The sequence below is a fragment of the Ranitomeya variabilis genome, chromosome 2, assembly GCF_051348905.1.
Source record: "Ranitomeya variabilis isolate aRanVar5 chromosome 2, aRanVar5.hap1, whole genome shotgun sequence".
Taxonomy (NCBI): Eukaryota; Metazoa; Chordata; class Amphibia; order Anura; family Dendrobatidae; genus Ranitomeya; species Ranitomeya variabilis.
This window is the reverse complement of record NC_135233.1, coordinates 1,102,320,981-1,102,338,121: the sequence shown is the minus strand read 5'-3', so window position 1 is coordinate 1,102,338,121 and position 17,141 is coordinate 1,102,320,981. Positions and strand designations below refer to the sequence as shown.

At 45.1% G+C, this 17,141-nt stretch overlaps 1 protein-coding gene across 1 annotated transcript in view; it reads left to right on the top strand.

Annotated features, from left to right (window-relative positions):
- Positions 1–2,060: 2,060 nt before the first annotated feature.
- LOC143810241 (uncharacterized) overlaps positions 2,061–17,141 on the top strand; it is a 61,892-nt gene continuing 46,811 nt past the window's right edge. Inside the window, exons 1-2 of the mRNA XM_077293108.1 lie at positions 2,061–2,189; positions 15,534–15,655. Of these exons, the coding sequence (XP_077149223.1) occupies positions 15,540–15,655 (116 nt within the window). The 5' untranslated portion in view covers positions 2,061–2,189; positions 15,534–15,539. The remainder of the gene's footprint in view (positions 2,190–15,533; positions 15,656–17,141) is intronic.

Here is a 17,141-nt window from a genome sequence, read left to right as displayed (position 1 = left end):
CAACTTTTGGGGTCCAATTTATCCTGTTACCCTTGTGAAAATATAAAACTGGGGGCTAAAAAATCATTTTTCTGAAAAAACTATTTTTTTATTTTCACGGCTCTGCGTTATAAACTGTAGTGAAACACTTGGGGGTTCAAAGCTCTCAAAACACATCAAGATAAGTTCCTTAGGGGGTCTACTTTCCAAAATGGTGTCACTTGTGGGGGGTTTTAATGTTTAGGCACATCAGGGGCTCTCCAAACGCGACATGGTGTCCCATCTCAATTCCAGTCAATTTTTCATTTAAAAGTCAAATGGCGCTCCTTCCCTTCCGAGCTCTGCTATGCGCCCAAACAGTGGTTTACCCCCACATATGGGGTATCGTTGTACTCAGGACAAATTTAACAACAACTTTTGTGGTCTAATTTCTTCTCTTACCCTTGGGAAAATAAAAAATTAGGGGCGAAAAGATCATTTTTGTGAAAAAATATGATTTTTTATTTTTACGGCCCTGCATTATAAACTTCTGTGAAGCACTTGTTGGGTCAAAGTGCTCACCACACATCTTGATAAGTTCCTTAAGGGGTCTACTTTCCAAAATGGTGTCACTTGTGGGGGGTTTCAATGTTTAGGCACATCAGGGGCTCTCCAAACGCAACATGGCAACCCATCTCAATTCCAGTCAATTTTGCATTGAAAAGTCAAATGGCGCTCCTTCGCTTCCGAGCTCTGTCATGTGCCCAAAAAGTGGTTTACCCCCACATATTGGGTATCGGCGTACTCAGGACAAATTGTACAACAACTTTTGGGGTCCATTTTCTCCTGTTACCCTTGGTAAAATAAAACAAATTAGAGCTGAAGTAAATTTTGTGTGAAAAAAAGTTAAACGTTCATTTTTATTTAAACATTCCAAAAATTCCTGTGAAACGCCTGAAGGGTTAATAAACTTCTTGAATGTCGTTTTGAGCACCTTGAGGGGTGCAGTTTTTAGAATGGTGTCACACTTGGGTATTTTCTATCATATAGACCCCTCAAAATGACTTCAAATGAGATGTGGTCCCTAAAAAAAAATGGTGTTGTAAAAATGAGAAATTGCTGGTCAACTTTTAACCCTTATAACTCCCTAACAAAAAAAAATTTTGGTTCCAAAATTGTGCTGATGTAAAGTAGACATGTGGCAAATGTTACTTATTAAGTATTTTGCGTGACATATCTCTGTGATTTAAGGGCATAAAAATTCAAAGTTGGAAAATTGTGAAATTTTCAAAATTTTTGCCAAATTTCCATTTTTTTCACAAATAAATACAAGTTATATCGAATAAATTTTACCACTAACATAAAGTACAATATCTCACGAGAAAACATTGTCAGAATCGCCAAGATCCGTTCAAGCGTTCCAGAGTTATAACCTCATAAAGGGACAGTGGTCAGAATTGTAAAAATTGGCCCGGTCATTAACGTGCAAACCACCCTCGGGGCTTAAGGGGTTAAGGGGTAAATAATATGACACTTTTATAAGCTGGGTCGTTCCGGTCTTCACAATGCCAAATATGTGGATTTTTATTTTTTTTTTACATAAATATACCTATTTATTGGTTTAATATTTTTTTATTCTTTTTTATTTATTTTATTAGTTTTTTTTTACAATATTTTTAACTTTTTAAAAACTTTTTTACTTAGTCTCTCTGTGGGACTTTACCTTCTAGCGCTCTGATTGTTGGTATACAGTAATGCATTGCCATGCACCAGCATTGTAATGCTTTATACCTGTCAGTGGGGCACTGACATAAGCCTCTTAGACCATGCTCTAAGAGTGGTCTAACAGGCTTGCAGTAGCTGGGTGACTGCATGTTGTCATGATGACCTCAGATTGCCACAGCCTCAAGATGATATTTCGGGGATGCCTATCTGAAGGGAGAGTGCCCTGGGTGTGGGTACTGCTTGGCTTTTTACTGGCGTTACGTGACAGATGTAAATGGCGTCTGGTGAACTCCATTGGCTTGTTCATTGGAGTTCTCTCTAAGACTTTGCTCAAATAGGGAAGTGCATTGCAGTATGTTATTTTAATCCTTGTGACACAGGAAACGTGCACGGACCTGTGGGCGACTTTGAGAAACTCTAAATCCTGTGTCACATAGATACTGAGCGGAGAGCTCCAGCTCTTGGGTCACGGTCCACATCGCTGCTTCTTCTTCACCCCTTCTCAGGTGCAGTATAGTTCTGATCTTTTTCTCTGTAGATGCTATAGGGAAATCTTCTCTGCTAAAAATCCATCATATCTTCAAAGGGAGATTTGTAGATAAAATTCTGCGCTGCCGCTGAGATGAATTTCAGGAGAGTGTAGTTGATTCACAGTGGTTTTATTCAATGCGTTTTCAGGGGTCTCATGCCCCCTCCATCAGGAAATACCACACAGAATATACAGGTATAAATAGTTTTGCTAGGTTAAAAAAAAAAAAATGAGCTCCACCAGGTCAGATGACTCAGTGTCAAAGTTCAATAAAACACAATTAACAATTCCAACGATTAGAGAGGTATATAATGAAAAAAATACAATGACTTCTTTTATATTTCTAGACAATAGTTCCAAATTTGCAACATTAAGGCTATGTGCACACGTTCAGGTTTTTTCGCGTTTTTTTCGCGTTTTTTCGCTATAAAAATGCTATAAAAACTCATTAAAAACGCATACATTATGCATCCCATCATTTAGAATGCATTCTGCATGTTTTGTGCACATGGTGCATTTTTTTCCGCGAAAAAAAACGCATCGCGGTAAAAAAAAAGCAGCATGTTCATTAATTTTGCGGACTTTCTGCGTCTTTCCCGCAATTCTATGCATTTGGAAAAAAACGCACAAAAAACGCACAAAAAATGCACAAAAAAAGCGTCAAAAACGCATGAAAAAACGCAAAAAAACCACATGCTTTTTTCTGGTAGAAATGTCCGGTTTTTGTCAGGAATATTTCTGCAAGAAATCCTGACGTGTGCACATACATCCATCATAACCTAGGATTCAGAGGCTGGTGTCAGACACTGACAACTTGGGGTCCCATACAAGAAATGTGTCTGGGCCCCCCTTACTGCCTGGTACGCTGCGTATGATGAGGGAAATCTGGCCATGGCAGCCCAGAGCCTCAAGTTCTGAGGAACAGGCCAGATTTCCCTCTTTACTACCACCATACAAGCAGGGGCGTGCATAGAGTTCACCAGGCACCATAGCACACGTTCTATTTGGGCCCCCAAATCTCTAATAATATATATATTTATGTTTCTGGAGGTTTTTTTACTGAGATGGAGATATATATCTCCGTTAGGATTCAGTTCTGATGAGTCCAACCATGTATATATCATATTACATTATATGTCTGGTATCTGTACCATATGGTATCTCATAAAGGTTATTCCCCAAAAAATCAAGTTATTCCCAATTCCGATGATAAAGGATAACTCACTGATTGTTGGGAGACTGACCACTGGGACCCCCAGCAATCCTGAGAACAGGACCCTTCAGCTCAGCCATGAATGGATTGGAGCGCTCATCTGTGACTTCTGCTCTACTCTTTGTCTATGTAACTGATGAAAACAGCTGAGCGCAGCGCTGGGCAGCTCTAGATAATGTAGAGAGCAGAGGCCGAGCATGCACAACTCTGCTCCATTCAGGACAAGACTGCAGACCCCTGTCCTCAGAATCTCTGGGGGGCTCAGTAGCTTTATAGATAATGGAGAGAGCAGAGGCCGAGCATGCACAGCTCTGCTCCATTCAGGACAAGACTGCAGACCCCTGTCCTCAGAATCTCTGGGGGGCTCAGTAGCTCTATAGATAATGGAGAGAGCAGAGGCCGAGCATGCACAACTCTGCTCCATTCAGGACAAGACTGCAGACCCCTGTTCTCAGAATCTCTGGGGGCTCAGTAGCTCTATAGATAATGGAGAGAGCAGAGGCCGAGCATGCACAACTATGCTCCATTCAGGACAAGACTGCAGACCCCTGTCCTCAGAATCTCTGGGGGGCTCAGTAGCTCTATAGATAATGGAGAGAGCAGATGCCGAGCATGCACATCTCTGCTCCATTCAGGACAAGACTGCAGACCCCTGTTCTCAGAATCTCTGGGGGCTCAGTAGCTCTATAGATAATGGAGAGAGCAGAGGCCGAGCATGCACAACTATGCTCCATTCAGGACAAGACTGCAGACCCCTGTCCTCAGAATCTCTGGGGGGCTCAGTAGCTCTATAGATAATGGAGAGAGCAGATGCCGAGCATGCACATCTCTGCTCCATTCAGGACGAGACTGCAGACCCCTGTTATCAGAATCTCTAGGGGGCTCAGTAGCTCTATAGATAATGGAGAGAGCAGAGGCCAAGCATGCACATCTCTGCTCCATTCAGGACGAGACTGCAGACCCCTGTTATCAGAATCTCTAGGGGGCTCAGTAGCTCTATAGATAATGGAGAGAGCAGAGGCCAAGCATGCACATCTCTGCTCCATTCAGGACGAGACTGCAGACCCCTGTCCTCAGAATCTCTGGGGGGCTCAGTAGCTCTATAGATAATGGAGAGAGCAGAGGCCGAGCATGCACATCTCTGCTCCATTCAGGACAAGACAGCAGACCCCTGTCCTCAGAATCTCTGGGGGGCTCAGTAGCTCTATAGATAATGGAGAGAGCAGAGGCCGAGCATGCACATCTCTGCTCCATTCAGGACGAGACTGCAGACCCCTGTTCTCAGAATCTCTGGGGGGCTCAGTAGCTCTATAGATAATGGAGAGAGCAGAGGCCGAGCATGCACATCTCTGCTCCATTCAGGACGAGACTGCAGACCCCTGTTCTCAGAATCTCTAGGGGGCTCAGTAGCTCTATAGATAATGGAGAGAGCAGAGGCCGAGCATGCACATCTCTGCTCCATTCAGGACAAGACTGCAGACCCCTGTTCTCAGAATCTCTGGGGGGCTCAGTAGCTCTATAGATAATGGAGAGAGCAGAGGCCGAGCATGCACATCTCTGCTCCATTCAGGACGAGACTGCAGACCCCTGTTATCAGAATCTCTAGGGGGCTCAGTAGCTCTATAGATAATGGAGAGAGCAGAGGCCAAGCATGCACATCTCTGCTCCATTCAGGACGAGACTGCAGACCCCTGTTATCAGAATCTCTAGGGGGCTCAGTAGCTCTATAGATAATGGAGAGATCAGAGGCCGAGCATGCACATCTCTGCTCCATTCAGGACGAGACTGCAGACCCCTGTTATCAGAATCTCTAGGGGGCTCAGTAGCTCTATAGATAATGGAGAGAGCAGAGGCCGAGCATGCACATCTCTGCTCCATTCAGGACGAGACTGCAGACCCCTGTTATCAGAATCTCTAGGGGGCTCAGTAGCTCTATAGATAATGGAGAGAGCAGAGGCCAAGCATGCACATCTCTGCTCCATTCAGGACGAGACTGCAGACCCCTGTCCTCAGAATCTCTGGGGGGCTCAGTAGCTCTATAGATAATGGAGAGAGCAGAGGCCAAGCATGCACATCTCTGCTCCATTCAGGACGAGACTGCAGACCCCTGTCCTCAGAATCTCTGGGGGGCTCAGTAGCTCTATAGATAATGGAGAGAGCAGAGGCCGAGCATGCACATCTCTGCTCCATTCAGGACAAGACAGCAGACCCCTGTCCTCAGAATCTCTGGGGGGCTCAGTAGCTCTATAGATAATGGAGAGAGCAGAGGCCGAGCATGCACATCTCTGCTCCATTCAGGACGAGACTGCAGACCCCTGTTCTCAGAATCTCTGGGGGGCTCAGTAGCTCTATAGATAATGGAGAGAGCAGAGGCCGAGCATGCACATCTCTGCTCCATTCAGGACGAGACTGCAGACCCCTGTTCTCAGAATCTCTAGGGGGCTCAGTAGCTCTATAGATAATGGAGAGAGCAGAGGCCGAGCATGCACATCTCTGCTCCATTCAGGACGAGACTGCAGACCCCTGTTATCAGAATCTCTAGGGGGCTCAGTAGCTCTTTAGATAATGGAGAGCAGAGGCCGAGCATGCACAACTGCTCCATTCAGGATGAGACTGCAGACCCCTGTCCTCAGAATCTCTGGGGGGCTCAGTAGCTTTATAGATAATGGAGAGAGCAGAGGCCGAGCATGCACATCTCTGCTCCATTCAGGACAAGACTGCAGACCCCTGTTATCAGAATCTCTAGGGGGCTCAGTAGCTCTTTAGATAATGGAGAGCAGAGGCCGAGCATGCACAACTGCTCCATTCAGGATGAGACTGCAGACCCCTGTCCTCAGAATCTCTGGGGGGCTCAGTAGCTTTATAGATAATGGAGAGAGCAGAGGCCGAGCATGCACAACTCTGCTCCATTCAGGACGAGACTGCAGACCCCTGTTATCAGAATCTCTAGGGGGCTCAGTAGCTCTTTAGATTGTAATAGTATGCAGGTACTGAGTATGTCACCACGGAACAGACAGACCAACTGTTGAGGGGAATTTATTAACAGGAGTAAGATTCTCCTCGCAGGGAGTAAACAGGGGGTTAATAGAGGTAAATCAAACAGTAAACAGTTAAACAGTTAAGTGAAAACAAAAGGGATAACGAGTGTTCTTGTAACTTATCAGTCCAGGGAGGTCCTGACTGGAGGGTCCTGATTCCAGCGTGAGTACAGTCACCAGCAGAGTCCGCTTTCATGTACTCACAAGATGCAGTCTTTAGCTTTTACAGCACAGCCAGGAATCAGGGGCTCCGCACTGTTAAGTCTCTGACCAAGAATCACAGTCTCTGTACTAATACTGCGGGGACCAGGGGATCGAAGTCTCTTCTCTGTTTCCTGAGAACTGGAAACTCCGGGGTTAAGACTTTTCTCCCAGTGATGCTGCAAGCAGGAAGTCACACAGCCACTCTGCTGCGAGTCTCTGTACACCAGGCTGAGTCTCTCTGCAGCAAGAATACGCACACACTGAGCAGTTTCCTTAGTCACACTCAGGGGTCCTGGCTTGTCAGTGCGGTCACCGGGGCTGCGCGCTCAGGTCACTGTAAGGGGATACGTCGTCTCTGATTACGGAGGCTTCCAAGTCCCCACTCTCACTCCAGCCTTAGTGCCCTCACGGGGAGCACTCTGTCATGGGGAGCGTGGCGCTGCAGCCTGCTCTCTCTCTGGCACGCAGTCCCCTCTGTCTGGCGCGCACTGCTCTCCTGCTCTTTTCTGACCACACCCCCTCTCTTACTCTCTCTGCTCCCAGTCGTCACATGGTCCCTTCTGTCCAGGGCAGAACGTCTTCCCCCTGACAACCCAGCTGTCTGACTAAGTGGTTCCAGCTAAGGAGCAGGGAAAGCAACCTCCTTACATGATAATGGAGAGCAGAGGCCGAGCATGCACAACTCTGCTCCATTCAGTACAAGACTGCAGACCCCTGTTCTCAGAATCTCTGGGGGGCTCAGTAGCTTTATAGATAATGGAGAGAGCAGAGGTCAAGCATGCACAACTCTGCTCCATTCAGGACGAGACTGCAGACCCCTGTTATCAGAATCTCTAGGGGGCTCAGTAGCTCTTTAGATAATGGAGAGCAGAGGCCGAGCATGCACATCTCTGCTCCATTCAGGACGAGACTGCAGACCCCTGTTATCAGAATCTCTAGGGGGCTCAGTAGCTCTTTAGATAATGGAGAGCAGAGGCCGAGCATGCACAACTCTGCTCCATTCAGGACGAGACTGCAGACCCCTGTTATCAGAATCTCTAGGGGGCTCAGTAGCTCTTTAGATAATGGAGAGCAGAGACCGAGCATGCACAACTCTGCTCCATTCAGGACGAGACTGCAGACCCCTGTTATCAGAATCTCTAGGGGGCTCAGTAGCTCTTTAGATAATGGAGAGCAGAGGCCGAGCATGCACATCTCTGCTCCATCCAGGACAGCATTGTAGACCTCTGTTATCAGTATCTCTATGGGGCTCAGTAGCTTTTATTTCCCACCATTGATTCCAGCCAATTTTGCATTCAAAAGGTCAAGCGGTGCTCCCTCCCTTCTGAGCCCTGCCATGCACCCAAACAGTGACTTTCTCCCACATATGGGGTATCGGCGTACTCAGTAGAAATTGCACAATAAATTTCATGGTCCATTTTTTCCTGATACCCTTGTGAAAATAAAAAAGTTTGGGTCCAAAGTAAATTTTTTGAGAAAAAAGTTAAATGTTCATTTTTTCCTTCCACGTTGCTTTAGTTCTCGTGAAGCACCTGAAGGGTTAATAAACTTCTTGAATGTGGTTTTTAGCACCTTGAGGGGTGCAGTTTTTAGAATGGTGTCACTTTTAGGTATTTTCTGTTATATTGACCACCTAAACTCACTTCAAATGTGAGGTGATCCCTAAAAAAATGGTGTTGTAAATTTTGTTGGAAAAATGAGAAATCGCTGGTCAACTTTTAACCCTTATAACTTCCTAAGAAAACAAATATATGTTTTGAAAATTGTGTAAAGTAGATGTAAAGTAGACATGTGGGAAATGTTATTTATTAACTATTTTGTGTGGCATAACTCTCTGATTTAAGGGCATAAAAATTAAAAGTTTGAAAATTGAAAACTTTTCCAAATCTTTGCCAAATTTCCGTTTTTTTTCATAAATAAATGCAAGTTATAGCAAGGAAATTTTACCACTAACATGAAGAACAATATGTCACGTAAAAACATTCTCAGAATCAGTGAAATCCATTGAAGTGTTCCAAAGTTATAACCTTATAAAGTGCCCAGGTTCAGAATTGTAAAAATTTTAATGCACACCTGAAACACACTGCCTCTTCGGAGAGGACTGACATGACCCCGTGGCTGCAGTGCTGTCCTGTGCAATGAGTTCTCCTCCCCCACCCTATACTCTGTGGAGAGATGCTGTTGGGAATGTAACAGTGCTTGGAGAAGACCCCCTGTAAGTCCTGCTCTTCCTCCACTATTGTCCCCTATGTGCTGTGCTGGGCCCCGACATTTTGCTAGCTGCAACCATTGCCCGACATCCAGTCCTCAGGTCATTTCTTCCCGTATTCAATGGCAGACATTTTTACTCTAGAATCTTCTCTCTAGAGCAGGACTTCCAGCTGTGAAAAGGCCTGTAAGATCTAATTAGGGCCGTTAGGGCTGTAAGTCTTGTACTAGTGCGAAGACACCAGGCCTCTGATGTTACGGTTGATCATAACATCACAAAACGCTGTGACCTCCGAGGCATGGTTATGGCCAGAAGTTCTGCTCCAGAGTGAAGACACCGGCATGTGACTGTGGAAATTAGAGGTCCATAGGACTATACGCAAGACCTGCGATCGTTGGAGGCAGTGGGGATACTGGGAATTTTGAATAGTGAGGTGAATATTAGATTTTCTTTTTTTCATACTGTTTATTGTGTTATGAGGTCTAGACAGACCCAAGAGCCTAATAGGAAACATTAAATGTGCGGAGAATAAATTAGCTGTGAATCCAATTTATTGTTAAAATCTTCACGATTTGATGTTATATCTTGCTTGCAGGTTCCTATAAATGACCATATTCCTTACCCATCTATACTATATGTACATCTACTATTGGTTCATGATCCTGTATGACTGTGATCTATCATGATTCCATTCTCTTACATTGGCTGCACGGTGATTTCCTTCCCTTCTCTGTCATGATTCTCAATGGCGAGAGAACATAGCCCAGCATATATGAGAACTAGCTCTTGGAAGATGGAAACTATACTGACCATGAACTAAACCTGCCGCACAACTAGAAGTGGCCGGGTAGCATGCCTACGTTTTTTTATCCCTAGATGCCCAGCGCCAGCCGGAGAACTACCTAATCCTAGCAGAGGAAAAGACAGTCCTGGCTCACCTCTAGAGAAATTTTCCCAAAAGGCAGACAGAGGCCCCCACATATATTGGCGGTGATTTTAGATGAAATGACAAACGTAGTATGAAAATAGGTTTAGCAAAAATCGAGGTCCGCTTACTAGATAGCAAGAAGACAGAAAGGGCACTTTCATGGTCAGCAGAAAACCCTATCAAAACTCCATCCAGAAATTACTTTAAGACTCTAGCATTAACTCATAACACCAGAGTGGCAATTTCCGCTCACAAGAGCTTTCCAGACACAGTAACGAAACAGCAGCTGTGAACAGGAACAAAATGCAAAAACACAAGGACAAAAGTCCAACTTAGCTGGGAGTTGTCTAGTAGCAGGAACATGCACAGAAAGGCTTCTGATTACATTGTTGACCGGCATGAAACTGACAGAGGAGCAAGGTTATATAGCGACTCCCACATCCTGATAGGAGCAGGTGAACAGAGGGGATGATGCACACAAGTACAATTCCACAAGTGGCCACCGGGGGAGCCCAGAATCCAATTTCACAACAGTACCCCCCCCTCAAGGAGGGGGCACCGAACCCTCACCAGAACCACCAGGGCGATCAGGATGAGCCCTATGAAAGGCACGGACAAGATCGGAGGCATGAACATCAGAGGCAGTGACCCAAGAATTATCCTCCTGACCGTATCCCTTCCATTTGACCAGATACTGGAGTTTCCGTCTGGAAACACGAGAGTCCAAGATCTTTTCCACAACGTACTCCAACTCACCCTCAACCAACACCGGAGCAGGAGGCTCAACGGAAGGCACAGCCGGTACCTCATACCTGCGCAACAATGACCGATGAAAAACATTATGAATCGAAAAGGATGCAGGGAGGTCCAAACGGAAGGACACAGGGTTAAGAATCTCCAATATCTTGTACGGGCCGATGAACCGAGGCTTAAACTTAGGAGAAGAAACCCTCATAGGGACAAAACGAGAAGACAACCACACCAAGTCCCCAACACAAAGCCGAGGACCAACACGACGACGGCGGTTGGCAAAAAGCTGAGTCTTCTCCTGGGACAACTTCAAATTGTCCACCACCTGCCCCCAAATCTGATGCAACCTCTCCACCACAGCATCCACTCCAGGACAATCCGAAGATTCCACTTGACCGGAGGAAAATCGAGGATGAAACCCCGAATTACAGAAAAACGGGGACACCAAGGTGGCAGAGCTGGCCCGATTATTGAGGGCGAACTCCGCCAAAGGCAAAAAAGCAACCCAATCATCCTGATCCGCAGACACAAAACACCTCAAATATGTCTCCAAGGTCTGATTAGTCCGCTCGGTCTGGCCATTAGTCTGAGGATGGAAAGCAGACGAAAAAGACAAATCTATGCCCATCCTAGCACAGAATGCCCGCCAAAATCTAGACACGAATTGGGTCCCTCTGTCAGAAACGATATTCTCCGGAATACCATGCAAACGAACAACATTTTGAAAAAACAGAGGAACCAACTCGGAAGAAGAAGGCAACTTAGGCAAGGGAACCAGATGGACCATCTTAGAGAAACGGTCACACACCACCCAGATGACAGACATCTTATGAGAAACAGGCAGATCCGAAATAAAATCCATCGAGATGTGCGTCCAAGGCCTCTTCGGGATAGGCAAGGGTAACAACAATCCACTAGCCCGAGAACAACAAGGCTTGGCCCGAGCACAAACGTCACAAGACTGCACAAAGCCTCGCACATCTCGTGACAGGGAAGGCCACCAGAAGGACCTTGCCACCAAATCCCTGGTACCAAAGATTCCAGGATGACCTGCCAACGCAGAAGAATGAACCTCAGAGATGACTCTACTGGTCCAATCATCAGGAACAAACAGTCTACCAGGTGGGCAACGATCAGGTCTATCCGCCTGAAACTCCTGCAAGGCCCGCCGCAGGTCTGGAGAAACGGCAGACAATATCACTCCATCTTTAAGGATACCTGTGGGCTCAGAATTACCAGGGGAGTCAGGCTCAAAACTCCTAGAAAGGGCATCCGCCTTAACATTCTTAGAACCCGGTAGGTAAGACACCACAAAATTAAACCGAGAGAAAAACAACGACCAGCGCGCCTGTCTAGGATTCAGGCGCCTGGCAGACTCAAGGTAAATTAAATTTTTGTGGTCAGTCAATACCACCACCTGATGTCTGGCCCCCTCAAGCCAGTGACGCCACTCCTCAAAAGCCCACTTCATGGCCAAAAGCTCCCGATTCCCAATATCATAATTCCGCTCGGCGGGCGAAAATTTACGGGAAAAAAAAGCACAAGGTCTCATCACGGAGCAGTCGGAACTTCTCTGCGACAACACCGCCCCAGCTCCGATTTCAGAAGCGTCGACCTCAACCTGAAAAGGAAGAGCAACATCAGGCTGACGCAACACTGGGGCGGAAGAAAAGCGGCGCTTGAGCTCCCGAAAGGCCTCCACAGCATCAGGGGACCAATCAGCAACATCAGCACCCTTCTTAGTCAAATCAGTCAATGGTTTTACAACATCAGAAAAACCAGCAATAAATCGACGATAAAAGTTAGCAAAGCCCAAAAATTTCTGAAGACTCTTAAGAGAAGAGGGTTGCGTCCAATCACCAATAGCCTGAACCTTGACAGGATCCATCTCGATGGAAGAGGGGGAAAAAATGTATCCCAAGAAGGAAATCTTTTGAACCCCAAAAACACACTTAGAACCCTTCACACACAAGGAATTAGACCGCAAAACCTGAAAAACCCTCCTGACCTGCTGGACATGAGAGTCCCAGTCATCCGAAAAAATCAGAATATCATCCAGATACACAATCATAAATTTGTCCAAATAATCGCGGAAAATGTCATGCATAAAGGACTGGAAGACTGAAGGGGCATTTGAAAGACCAAAAGGCATCACCAAATACTCAAAATGGCCCTCGGGCGTATTAAATGCGGTTTTCCACTCATCCCCCTGCTTGATTCGCACCAAATTATACGCCCCACGGAGATCAATCTTAGAGAACCACTTGGCCCCCTTTATACGAGCAAACAAATCAGTAAGCAGTGGTAACGGATATTGATATTTAACCGTGATTTTATTCAAAAGTCGATAATCAATACACGGCCTCAAAGAGCCGTCTTTCTTAGACACAAAGAAAAAACCGGCTCCTAAGGGAGATGACGAAGGACGAATATGTCCCTTTTCCAAGGACTCCTTTATATATTCTCGCATAGCCGCGTGTTCAGGCACAGACAGATTAAATAAACGACCCTTAGGGTATTTACTACCCGGGATCAAGTCTATGGCACAATCGCACCCCCGGTGCGGAGGTAGTGAACCAACCTTGGGTTCTTCAAAAACGTCACGAAAGTCAGACAAGAATTCAGGAATCTCAGAGGGAATAGATGATGAAATGGAAACCAAAGGTACGTCCCCATGAGTTCCTTTACATCCCCAGCTTAACACAGACATAGCTCTCCAGTCGAGGACTGGGTTATGAGATTGCAGCCATGGCAATCCCAGCACCAAAACATCATGTAGATTATACAGCACCAGAAAGCGAATAACCTCCTGGTGATCCGGATTAACACGCATAGTCACTTGTGTCCAGTATTGTGGTTTATTACTATCCAATGGGGTGGAGTCAATCCCTTTCAGAGGTATCGGAGCCTCCCATGGCTCCAAATCATACCCACAGCGTTTGGCAAAGGACCAATCCATAAGACTCAAAGCAGCGCCAGAGTCGACATAGGCGTCCGCGGTAATAGATGACAAAGAACAAATCAGGGTCACAGATAGAATAAACTTAGACTGTAAAGTGCTAATTGAAACAGACTTGTCAGGCTTCTTAGTACGCTTAAAGCATGCTGATATAACATGAGTTGAATCACCACAATAGAAGCACAACCCATTTTTTCGTCTAAAATTCTGCCGCTCGCTTCTGGACAGAATTCTATCACATTGCATATTTTCTGGCGTTTTCTCAGTAGACACCGCCAAATGGTGCACAGGTTTGCGCTCCCGCAGACGCCTATCGATCTGAATAGCCATCGTCATGGACTCATTCAGACTCGCAGGCACAGGGAACCCCACCATAACATCCTTAATGGCATCAGAGAGACCTTCTCTGAAAATCGCCGCCAGGGCGCACTCATTCCACTGAGTAAGCACAGACCATTTGCGGAATTTTTGGCAGTATATTTCAGCTTCATCTTGCCCCTGAGACAAGGACATCAAGGCCTTTTCCGCCTGAAGCTCTAAATGAGGTTCCTCATAAAGCAACCCCAAGGCCAGAAAAAACGCATCCACATTGAGCAACGCAGGATCCCCTGGTGCCAATGCAAAAGCCCAGTCTTGAGGGTCGCCCCGGAGCAAGGAAATTACAATCCTGACCTGCTGTGCAGGGTCTCCGGCAGAGCGAGACTTCAGGGACAAAAACAATTTGCAATTATTTTTAAAATTTTGAAAGTGAGATCTATTCCCCGAGAAGAATTCAGGCAAAGGAATTCTAGGCTCAGACATAGGTGCATGAACAACAAAATCTTGCAAATTTTGTACCTTTGTGGCGAGATTATTCAAACCTGTAGCTACACTCTGAAGATCCATTTGAAACAGGTGAACACAGAGCCATTCAAGGATAAGAAGGAGAGAAAGAGAGGAAGGCTGCAGTATAGGCAGACTAGCAAGTGATTCAATTAAGAGCACACTCAGAACTAGAGGGAAAAAAAAAAAAAATTGTAGCAGACTTCTTTTTTCTCTCCTTTCTCAGCCAGTAATTTAACCCTTTTTTTTGGTCCGGTCAAACTGTCATGATTCTCAATGGCGAGAGAACATAGCCCAGCATATATGAGAACTAGCTCTTGGAAGATGGAAACTATACTGACCATGAACTAAACCTGCAGCACAACTAGAAGTGGCCGGGTAGCATGCCTACGTTTTTTTATCCCTAGATGCCCAGCGCCAGCCGGAGAACTACCTAATCCTAGCAGAGGAAAAGACAGTCCTGGCTCACCTCTAGAGAAATTTTCCCAAAAGGCAGACAGAGGCCCCCACATATATTGGCGGTGATTTTAGATGAAATGACAAACGTAGTATGAAAATAGGTTTAGCAAAAATCGAGGTCCGCTTACTAGATAGCAAGAAGACAGAAAGGGCACTTTCATGGTCAGCAGAAAACCCTATCAAAACTCCATCCAGAAATTACTTTAAGACTCTAGCATTAACTCATAACACCAGAGTGGCAATTTCCGCTCACAAGAGCTTTCCAGACACAGTAACGAAACAGCAGCTGTGAACAGGAACAAAATGCAAAAACACAAGGACAAAAGTCCAACTTAGCTGGGAGTTGTCTAGTAGCAGGAACATGCACAGAAAGGCTTCTGATTACATTGTTGACCGGCATGAAACTGACAGAGGAGCAAGGTTATATAGCGACTCCCACATCCTGATAGGAGCAGGTGAACAGAGGGGATGATGCACACAAGTACAATTCCACAAGTGGCCACCGGGGGAGCCCAGAATCCAATTTCACAACACTTCTCCAATTTCATTGGAAGTCAATGAGTTTACATAATATAGGCAATAAGTGTAGTGTCATGAGGAAACCTATAGGTAAGAAAATCCCCCAAATATTCCTGAGCTAGTACTGCTAGACTTACTGAGAGTCTCTTCCGGTGTGTTTGTATATGTTAATCATAAATCTTTTCTGGCCCTTTACAGATGACCCTTTATATTGTTACAGGTAAGGATGGGACGTGCAATTCTGACTGCGCTCTGTCTGTGGAGCTGCGTGCTTGCAGTGACTCCTCTAAACCAAGAAGAAGTGGGAAGAGTCACAGACTACATTGAGAAAAATATCTTCAAGTAAGCAGCTTTCACTTGCTTTGTGAATTTGTGTAGATAACATAAACTCTGTGGAAAATCAACAAACACTGCCAAACCTATTCCGGTCCAACTTTGTGTCTTATACACATAGACACAACCTATTTCTCATCAGACTTCTATAATTCATTAAAAAAAGGAACTGATTCCTATCTGATGTCATTTCTACCCCATGTGGTACCGCGATGGGGGCTACTGTGATCCCCTTATACTAATTTTCCAGTGCTGGTGGATGAAGTCATGTGCTTTTATTGAACTTATTAAATATCTCATTTAATGTATTTGTACAGATGCTAAATATTAATTCTTTTTTCTTAAGATGCACATGCAACCTGTGTACCTTTTTTAAGCAATGGTAAGGCAATTAAGGAGCTCTACATACCACAGAAACATATTCCTACTGACAGAATTCTTCTCTCTTAGAGGGGTGAACTGCGGAAAAAAGAGCTGTTCTTAGTAAAAAAAAAAAAAATACATTAATACAAATATTTTGCCAAATACCTTGTTTTATTTATATTTTTATTACTTATAAATCAACTTTATTTTGTCTGAAGGGCAAAAAATGAACAATAAATAAAATGACTGGCATCACATTAGTAAAATGAAAAACTGGAAAATAACACTGAACTGGCTGTATCAGCACAGAATTTGATGACCTATGTGTGCCCTCCTCCCTGCTCTGGCTGTTATATGAGGGATATAAGGAGCAAAAACAGCTTGACCAAAGAGAATGACTGCAAATCAAAGCTAAGATAACATATCAGCTGTATCCATTAAAGGGAACCTGTCAACAGGATTGTGCACAGTAACCTACAGAAAGTGTCAGGTCAACGTAGTTATACTGATTAGGTAGGTGTCACACTTGCGAGTGTAATGCGAGAAGCTCACGCGAGTCTTTCGCATCAGTACCCGGCACTCGGGACCGGAGTGTTCAGCTGCATAGAATACATGCAGCCCCCCCCCCGGGTCCCAAGTGCCGGCAGCAGGCACGGGTATTGATGCGAAAGAGACTCGCACGAGTTTCTCACATTACACACGCAAGTGTGACCCCGGCCTTACAATGATACCTTGGTTGATGAAATCCATCTTTATGTACCTAAACAGTAGAAACCCCTCAAAGTTGACCCCATTTTGGAAACTAGACCGTTCAAGGAGTTTATTTCAATGTGTGGTGAGCACCTAGAACCCACAAGTGCTTCACAAAATTTTACAACATTGAACTGTAAAAATGAAAACATTTATTCTTTCCACAAAAATGTTGTTTAAACCCAATTTTTTGTTCATTTTTATGAGGATAGGAGGAGAAAATTGAACTCAAAATGTGTTGTGAAATTTCCCTTGAGCACCGATACCCCATATGTGGTCGAAAACTACTTTTGAGGCACAGTGCAAAGCTCAGAAAGGAAGAAACGTAATATTGGAGTTCAAATTTTGCTGCATTGGTTTGAGAGGGCCATGTCACATTGGT